This window comes from Glandiceps talaboti, chromosome 11, assembly GCF_964340395.1.
Source record: "Glandiceps talaboti chromosome 11, keGlaTala1.1, whole genome shotgun sequence".
Classification (NCBI taxonomy): Eukaryota; Metazoa; Hemichordata; class Enteropneusta; family Spengelidae; genus Glandiceps; species Glandiceps talaboti.
Window position 1 is genome coordinate 16,011,671 of NC_135559.1, and position 8,860 is coordinate 16,020,530.

General features: G+C 35.0%; 2 protein-coding genes across 2 annotated transcripts in view; one reads left to right on the forward strand and one right to left on the reverse strand.

The window, feature by feature from the left end:
- Positions 1–2,702: 2,702 nt before the first annotated feature.
- LOC144442079 (zinc finger matrin-type protein 3-like) lies at positions 2,703–5,881 on the reverse strand. Its single transcript, XM_078131349.1, has 3 exons — positions 5,755–5,881; positions 3,884–4,137; positions 2,703–3,104 (listed from the first exon to the last, which is right to left on the reverse strand). The coding sequence occupies exons 1-3, from the start codon at positions 5,768–5,770 to the stop codon at positions 2,703–2,705; spliced, it is 672 nt and encodes a 223-aa protein (XP_077987475.1). The 5' UTR covers positions 5,771–5,881.
- A 1,158-nt stretch (positions 5,882–7,039) lies between these two features.
- Positions 7,040–8,860, forward strand: part of LOC144442248 (phospholipid scramblase 1-like) — a 9,315-nt gene continuing 7,494 nt past the window's right edge. Inside the window, exon 1 of the mRNA XM_078131531.1 lies at positions 7,040–7,263. Within this exon, the coding sequence (XP_077987657.1) occupies positions 7,098–7,263 (166 nt within the window). The 5' untranslated portion in view covers positions 7,040–7,097. The remainder of the gene's footprint in view (positions 7,264–8,860) is intronic.

The following is an 8,860-nucleotide window of genomic DNA, read 5'->3' on the forward strand; positions in this document are numbered from 1 at the left end:
GATTGCGCCCTCTAGTGTTTTCTTTTCTATATATTAAAATGACTACACAGCTAGAATTGTGCTCAACACTAACTACTACATACTGTAAGTAAAAATGTGAAAAAAATGAAACAGTAAATTGTATTTCATATATATGCCATGACATTGATCAATTACTAATAAATAACCTAAGACACAGCAATGCAACAGAGGAAGCTACTTGTTTGAAATATCTACATCTACGTAAAAACAAAACATTTATAAAAATAAAAAAAAGAAATAACATTATCTTGTCCTGATTCAAATCAATATACTTATATTATCTATCTAAAAGTTTTAAATCAACATCTTTACTAAAATTCAATCACAGCTGTCCCCGATTCAATTAAATTTGTTTATTTTTCTGTTTCAAAGAACTTCAGTGTTTTTTTTCTACTGTGGTTATTTACATGTACTGCCATCATCTACATGTTAACAAATAAGCACCATTTTATATTCACAGCAAAGCACCTAACGACAACATCTTTAAAAATCTACAAAAGTTAAGAAGAGATAATAAAACAAGACTTTTCTGTGTTTTACGTTATATAATATGATAATGTTAGCATTGTCAGATACTCATCAATGTATATAGACTTCAAATATTTTTATCATCTATTATTAGTTGTTCTGTGTGATGTATAACCTTTGATTTTGCTTGCACTGATGTTTTGCTTGGTATGTTCAAGTTTTCCTCTTTTATCACCACCCTAACATCTTACCCGTTCTCATTACTGATACGGGTATGATTAGTTACATGTACAATGATATATAGCCAATTACAACCAATGAACAACACTAAGATGGACATTCATTGGTTCAATAGAGCATTTGAGACATGAACTGCAGTAAGATGTATATTCATTGGTTCAATAGAGCAACTACAACAGTCTCTTTTGAGCCATATACGATGGAGAGAGACATCCAACATCTATGTTTGATCATTACTCAGCTGTAATGAGAATGGTCAGATAATAGAGGCAGTGACCAAGACTGAACTGCGAACCCATAATACAAACGGCAATTACAGAACAAATGACTGGCCAGTATATTGGATTTAAATCACTTTTGGTAAACTGTTAATAGCTGTGATTATAAGAAATTAAAATTTCAGAACTGCAAATAAATGAAAGATCTGACATTGTGAGCATTTCCTTAGTTACTCAATATGCATGTGTACCAGTTTAGTAAGAGATGATAGGAGAGCCAACAATGATGAATTTTATAGTCCTAACTATAACTTAGTTTCATCTAAATTGTATGTCTTTCTGGAGACTTTGCATCAACCTTCATCAAATCATGAAAAACATACCACATAAGTTTGGACACAGAACAAAATGATGTTAATGATATCAACAGGTTAGTAGTAGTTACATGTGTATGTCAGGTTGTACAATGCACTGTTATACCGCACTAGCTGCAATTGGACCATGTTTGGAAACTATTTTGTTATATATAATGACTTACTTCTCAATATTTTATACCAAGGGTAAACAGGTAAAACAGGTCAACTTGTGTGTCATGAATTTGTATTTTACAGTACCGATCCTAAAATCAATGTCTCCACCGACCAGAACAAGTTGAACATGTACATAAAACATAACCATTCATGAAAGTGAAATAATAGAGGCGATCTCTGTCAGTAACAGTGCATGACCTACCTTGTGCTATGATAATGAATAACTAATGAGCACTACCATATTAGGTGTTGAAGCAAATCAAACTAACATGGCATCAGATTCAAAACCAATTTTTGTTCAATATTCACTAATTTAACCTACGTATAAAATCAACCATTAATTAAAAGGTACAGTGGAGGTTTTTTTTATATAAATAACAACAATATTTAGCAAATATTATCTTTAGTTGCTTGATGAAAAAAAAATGTCCCAGTTGCAGTCAGTGCAGGTTTAGCAGTATGGAAAAAATGACATAAAATAAGTTCCTTAAACAAGATGCTTAAAATTTGAAATTCCTCTCATATTTTCAAAGTTCAAAATGATTTTAGCATTTTAAATACATTCAAAGAGTCTACAAGATGCAATTTTCCAACTGTCACTCACAAAACTTTTAGCACACAATGTTAAATAAAAGACAAAGTTAAAGATAAAGTTTTGGAAATTTCAACTACTTTAAAGTATGCCATACAAAATACAGCAGTGCGTATATAGCGCCCTCTAACAACAAAGATGAATATTGGATTAATGTCAAAATTACGTTACTGAAGGGACATGGACATAATCTGGACAAAATCTGTGTAACTTTTGTTTAATCAATGAGAAATCATGAATCAAAAGTAGTTCATGCAAATGAGTAAATGCCCAGACTGCTACAATGATGCAAAAAGTGTAGCATCCTGAGCTGACAAATGTACTATATTTGGACATTACATAACTGCCCCCAACAAACACCAACTTATTATTGGACTGAATTAAAGATTGATTAACAAGGACATGACGTTAATGACTGCTTGGATGGCTTCAGTTGAATTTGAAATTTCATCTCAGGACCTCATTGTGCTAGACGTAAATAGAGATCTTGCAAGTCAATGACATAGATAGCGCTAGACTAAAACTTCATCTACGTTGTTGGAGAGTGAATATACTTTTCAGTTATCTTTTAAATTATGTTCATACCATACTTGCACAACATTCAACATACACAAAATGACTCGGCATAAAATGTTACTCTGTCGGAGAAACGACAGAATCAAGGGAAACTACTTTTTCCTCTTGATCTTTGCTAGCATCTACTATCAGTGTATTCTGGCCGTTCTGTGAATCAGCTTCTTCCGGTGTTGGAATATCCGTACCAAATTCCTTCTTCTTGAGTGCAGTAGCATGTTTCTTACTAGAAATGTGTTGGTCATACTGACTCTCAGAGTTCAGAGACAAATTGCACAAACAACAGTAGTAGGCGTTTTTGGAATAAACTGGCGCTTGGTTTCGTAACCGTTTTGCGTGGTTTTTACCCTCGTAATGCGATTTCGCATGCACCACTGACGTAAAGGATATGTTACACAGTTGGCAGTACTCGTAGGAATTTGATTCTGTGCCGCCGGCATTGGTATCAGTCGTTTCTGAAGCCTGAAAGAATGGATAGTAAAAGGTAAGAAACTTCTTGAAGAAAATCTGGCCACTCACAGCAGAAACACTACAGTAGCCACAAATAACGAACTGTATATACCGAGCACACTCACACAGTTATACAAGAATTCATTTGAATGTGTAGACCCAATGCTATGGAACTCCTCACCATTTGATGTACGTAACTGGTGCAGTGCTAGTAAATGTGAAACAGCATACAGTATGCTCATTACTGGAAACACTTATAGTATAGTATATAGTATATATCTTCTTTATTACTTTCTTATTAAATTTTACATTTGTAGACAAAATAAAATAATACATGTTTTGAGGTAGGTAAAAGGAGACCAGAAAAATAGCTACTTGCTAATCAAGTCTGTCTCCTTAGACACTGTACATAAAATTTATAAATAAATACATGATAAAGTATAAAGAGGGCAGTGAATATAACTGTACACTACACTACACTACACTACACTACACTACACTGCACTACACTACACTACACTGCACTGCACTGCACTGCACTACACTACACTACACTACACTACACTACACTACACTACACTAAACTACAACTGTATATATTTGTATGCAAATGTTCCCTTTCACAATTGTGTGGTATATTTTCTTTCTTTGTTTTGTGGGTTGTGCTTTGTGCTAGCCTTTGGTATGCTTGCATATTTTGACTTCCAAATAATTGGAAGATTTTGTATTTCAGGCTAAATTATCTCAAAAAGAAATAAAGTTACTAATACCATCAATAATCCTATATTTACCTGTGTAGTTGTAGGAGGCTGGGACAATGTTGGCATCTTGGCCGATAAACTCCTCTGTGCTATATATTGTCGGATTTTCTTCTGGTGATTCTTGCCTTGGTAATGAGCTTGGGCTTGAGGTGGTGAATTCAGCATAATATCACAGAGTTTACAGTTGAGTGGTTCCATCAATTCTTGAGGGATTTCTACAACTGGTTCATCTGAGTCAGCTTTACGTTTTATACCAGCAATTACACTTGTACCAGCTTTGTAACCTAAAGTATCAACATAAACAAAGCAGAATTTTCTCACCCAGGTGCATCATGAAAATAACAGTCGTTTGATTTCTTCCTCGATATCATGGCTTCTGCTCCATGTTACACATAATGTATTACTGTACCACAGGTACATGTGCATGAGAAAAGTCAACCTTCTTTATCAATTTCGACCCTATAACATGAGGCAAAATGCTTAATTATGGTTAATGAGAATAAGTCAACCTTCTTGTTCTATTTTGACTCTCTAGCATGAGGTAAAATGCTATTACAGGTACTGAGAATAAGTCAACCTTCTTGTTCTATTTTGACCCTCTAGCATGAGGTAAAATGCTATTACAGGTACTGAGAATAAGTCAACCTTCTTGTTCTATTTTGACCCTCTAGCATGAGGTAAAATGCTATTACAGGTACTGAGAATAAGTCAATCTTCTTCTATTTTGACCCTCTAGCATGAGGTAAAATGCTTAATTATGGGTTATGAGAATAACATTTCATGGGTCAAAATGATGAAAACTGTGTTTTCTTGTGAGTCACAACATGATAGTAAAAGATGCATGCAGGGGAACACAAAATTTTGGTGGATGGGTCAAATGGTGTGTGTCAGTGGCACATCAAATTGGCTTAGAAGGCACAATGTATTAGTTGGTTATACCCTTTTTCAGAAATACAATTTTGAAACATTTTTTCATTATAACTTTTCTGTTGATGACATACATACATACATACATACATACATACATACATACATACACACACACACACATACATACATTCATACATACATACATACATACATGCATGCATGCATTACATACATGCATACATACATACATACATACATACATACATACATACATACATACATACATACATGCATGCATGCATGCATGCATACATACATACATACATACATACATACATACATACATACATACATACATACATATACATAATTTATACATATACATATGTGCATTTCTATTCAAATTAACACATTGTAATCAACTATAAATCACTATAGTTCATGTTCTCCCAATATCAGAATGAAGAGATGAATGTTCAGAGAGGCTGTTCAAAGGCTTTTAAAACTATCAACAGTCTGAAAGTGTACTGGAAAATGTGAAATTATCGATTACATGTCGTCTTGTGTATCTCCATATTTTTCTCATTGATGGGTTGCATCAAATAAATACAAAAACTGCATGAATAACTACCTGGGATTGGAATAACTTGATTACGTCATCCGATCCCCTCGAAACTGTAACAACTCGTAACAAAGACTATGGCCATACACAATAGTACAATTGTTACCACCTGACAGCGACACGTTTAAAACATCATGGTTACATTTACATGTTACAATGTCGTAAACTGTCATACCATTACGCGTGACCATATCGGATAAATGGTTCGTGTGACCACGTTGTAAGTAACAAAGGTGAACATTCAATTCTATCCCACTTGTAGTAGTAATCTGTGAACACACACGAATGTATTCAGCTATCGAAAAGTCACAATCCCTACTGTAGTACTGAATAAACAAGGGGCACAGAATCACAATGCATCGCATTGCTTTGTGATCCTGTACCACGCTATAATCTAAGTGAACATTACCTGGCATCCGCGTCATATCTGGGACATCTGACGCTTCGACTACAAAGCCAGATCCACCAAAGTCTTTCTCAAATAATGCATTCTTTACAGGTGGTTTTCCAGGTGTAGTAGTCGGTGGAACATCCGACTCAGATTTTGCCTGGGAATCCATATTGTTGGAGGACGCCATTTGCCACGGGGGTCAATAAAGATGTTGTCCACGTAAATTGACTATTAGTGACATTTCTTTAAAATGGTCTGTCTTTCTTTTGTACCCTGCTGAATTTGTTTTAGTGTTTATTATAGCGTGATTCTGATCTACATTTCATTAAAATATACACTTCTCTTATTTTTAAGTATCGATACATCGCGATGTCAATTTGTTCGTTTGTGGCACCCCTGTGTCAGCAGTAAAGGCGCCCTCGACGGCGGTAAACCTTAAAATTTCCGCAGACCAAAGACATTACTAGTTGTAGCAGTACTTCATGCCTCTTTGTGCCTTAATTAAAGATGAAACTTCGAGGTTAAATTTTTCATTTGATGTCGATTTTATTTTTCAATTGCGAAAGATAAATTATTGTAATTAGGCCTCATATCTATATAGCTAAGCCTATAATATATTCAGGACTTGTGACACGTACGACCAGGGACGTATAAACGTTTATACGTCCCTGGTACGGCGTCACATGAATTACATGTTATCACATATGGCCGTCGATTACAATACGTAACACAAAATAGCCCAAAACGACATAATTAATGTGTAAAAATGTTTGTTACTCTACGTACAATGACAAACATTTTTACACAATTTTTGTGGGTTTTTTTGCAATGTATTACGTGACAAACACAGACTTAAACAATGTCGTTTCACAATTGATTTGTCAAGTAGGAAGCCATGATAAAATTGTTTTCTAAATTAAAAGTCCAAAATAAATACCCAATCTTCATCCACATGACCACTTTAATGTGTAAAATGTTTGTTATTGTACGTACAGCAACAAACTTTTCAAACAATTTTATTCTTTTCAAAGATAAACTTGTGTATAGAAACATAGTAGAAAATCACACAGTAAGGCCGACTTGTAAATAAGAAATCCCAAATGAATACCAATATTGCCATTTTAAGTATAGCTTGCGGGATATATATAATATATATGATAGAATAAATAATCTAAACTGCCTAAAAACAACCATACAATGGGCTGGAGAGCCCGCATACTCAGCACAGAGAAAGTTTACAATCACGTGACATGAAATGAACAAAGGCTTTACCTGTATTTACCTGACGTCTTTGATAACCGTTCCGCGTACCAAAACGTACACTAGTACACATTGCGGCTGAAGGCGACGAGTAGAGTAAGATGTCCCGAACCCCAGTCAGACAGCAACCAAGACCGAGAACAGCAGAATCGCTGGAGTTAAGATGGATCTCCAAAAGAGCCATAACACCAGGTGGAGTTCCCAGTGGTCTCGGAGTTCTAGGCGACATTGACTACTTACGAATCCAACAGACACTGGAATCGTTAGGTAAGTATTTTACACACCGTGAAACATTTTTGTGGCGTGATTTGATTGATAGGGGTTCCATCTACTTACGGGTCAAGTGGTCTGCACAGAGAACGAAAAGAACGCCGTATCTTAGCAACATGGAAAGCATAGATCGTGAAGTGAAAAGAGACATTCATTCTATTTTGTCAACACCTGACAAAAAAATATAATTTGTTCAACTTTAGATACCAATCGACAAATTCTAAACTCATTATATCGATTTTCTTTTGTACACAAAGAAAGAACTGAGGTCTAGGGAGGTTAAATTATATGTATACGGTGATATGTATGATTCCGTTACTTAGACAGACGGTACTACAATTATACGATGATCTTTCTCGTAAATCATGTCACTAAACAAACTCTTGAACCGTAGGGTATCAAAACAACGCCTTCACTTATAATGGTCCTTGTTATGTTTTAAAACCCCCAACTCTCGTCACCTAAAACGTTATCCTACAACACAAGGGAGATGAATTCCACAGAGAATTGGTCACATTTCAATCTACGGAAAGGTTATATTATCAAAGTAAGGAACACGAATGGCTTAAATGGTATCGGGTAACACAAGCCATTATGAAACACCGAGAATATGAAAAACAAAACAAAACAAAACGAAATATTCATTTTTCTCCAAAGTATATCTTTCACACATGACACCAATCGGTCTAACAATACATATAAAGTAATGACTTTCATACAAAGCGTGTATTGTCACTTTTAATTGAAACGTGAAAACGGCAAACGTACAGTTTAGAATTAGGTTTTCCCTCGCCTCCACTGTCAATGGCCTTTCAAAGCTATTGCATACTGTATGTACATGTATACTGTACAATAAGCAATCAGTAAATCCGCTCAGAATCGACTGGATTTTAAAATAACCTACGCAACAAAGTTGTTTGGCACTGTGTTATGGACTGTATACTCGATGACGTGTGAGTTACTATATAAAGAAGAAAATTCTTTACCAGGAGATACCGTATATTTAGGTCTCCATGGTCGGCCTTCCATTGTCCAAAAACATTACCATGACAAAAAGTTCTTTAACGGGTCCTTTCCAGCATGCCAAAACACTGACAAATGTAAATATACGCAATGTCGTGCCAGAAAGAACTGCGTATATTTCTCAACTTTGTCTTTGCATTACTCCTCCGACCGGTCATTGTACTTATAATAAATCAACCTAACTTACAGAGGATATGTTTCATCATGGTACGGATTATTTACCTCGCGTTACTTAGAGATTCATACGAAAATGTCTTTCATTACAACTAGCTTCACACACTCTATATTTAAATGCTTCTTGCTTTTTTAACATGTGTACATGCGTCAATTTGTATACGTATATGTTTCACTCCTAGGAATGACGTCATTGAGTCGTTCTCACCTCAAAGTAACTTTTTCTAGTAACTTTTTGAGAGTTTTTGCAGCCACTGTATGTTGACAATATGAAGAATGGCTTGCCATTGGAAAATAGTCAAATTAAAGCTTCATGAGTTATTGACTTGTAAATCGAAGGACACTCTAATGGCGGAAATTGTTATTCTACTTATGTAAATGATTTTTTTTGTTTTAA

Excerpts from the sequence above, each read along its gene's own strand:
- LOC144442079 (XM_078131349.1), bottom strand. Across the intron at positions 3,105-3,883 it reads AGCCTCCTACAACTACACAG|GCTTCAGAAACGACTGATAC; the intron begins GTAAATATAGGA and ends CCATTCTTTCAG.